Source organism: Eimeria mitis, genomic scaffold (genome assembly GCF_000499745.2).
Source record: "Eimeria mitis Houghton genomic scaffold, Emh_scaff2413, whole genome shotgun sequence".
NCBI classification, from domain to species: domain Eukaryota; phylum Apicomplexa; class Conoidasida; order Eucoccidiorida; family Eimeriidae; genus Eimeria; species Eimeria mitis.
The window spans coordinates 2,543-3,238 of record NW_013570752.1 but is presented as its reverse complement, the minus strand read 5'-3'; the positions used below and the strand labels follow the sequence as shown (position 1 = coordinate 3,238).

Sequence of the window (696 nt, the reverse complement as noted above, 5' to 3'; positions counted from 1 at the left end):
CGTCATCTGCATGCGCAGACTCAGCTCCTCCTCTTAAGTTTTCTGCTGTGAATAGATTGATGCTGGGGGCCCCTGGGGGCCCCCGTGGGCTGTTGGGGGCCCCCTTGGGGGCCCCTGGACTGGGTACGGGGGCCCCTGTAGGGGCCCCCATGGGGGCCCCTACAGGGGCCCCCGCTCCTATCCTATGGGAGGCCCCCTACTGCTGCGGCAACCCAGCAGTAGAAAGAATAAGCGGCTGCATACGTTACTATAACGCAGCTCCTAGGGGCCCCGAGGGTCACGTGAGGGCCCCCATGCTGAACCCTCACGCGGTCGAGGGGCCCCCAGGGGGCCCCCCAGGGGGGCCCCCAGGGGGGCCCCTAGGGGGGCACCCGGGGGGCCCCATTGGTGAAGGGAACCTTGGAGGGGGGGCCCCAGGTCAGGGGGTACTGGGTGCCTTGACAGAAGCAACTGCTGCAGCAGCAAATTTAGAGAGACGCAGCAGCAGCAACAACAGCAGCAGCAACAGCAGCAGCGACAACGGGGGCGGGGGAGAGGACTCCCCAGTGGGCCCCCCTATGGGGGCCCCTATGACTCCCCCTATGGGGGCCCCCCCTGATCTTTCTCCTGGGGCCCCTCCTGTGCCCCCTCCTGGTCCCCCTCCTGGGGCCCCTGCTGGGGCCCCTGCTGGGGCCCCCATGGGGGCCCCCGTGTGTG

At 69.0% G+C, this 696-nt stretch overlaps 1 protein-coding gene across 1 annotated transcript in view; it reads left to right on the top strand.

The window, feature by feature from the left end:
- EMH_0053490 (uncharacterized protein) overlaps positions 1 to 696 on the top strand; it is a gene marked incomplete at both ends in the record, with an annotated part of 1,947 nt that overhangs the window by 916 nt on the left and 335 nt on the right. The window contains one exon of the mRNA XM_013497012.1: positions 3 to 696. Coding sequence (XP_013352466.1) covers positions 3 to 696 — 694 coding nt within the window. The remainder of the gene's footprint in view (positions 1 to 2) is intronic.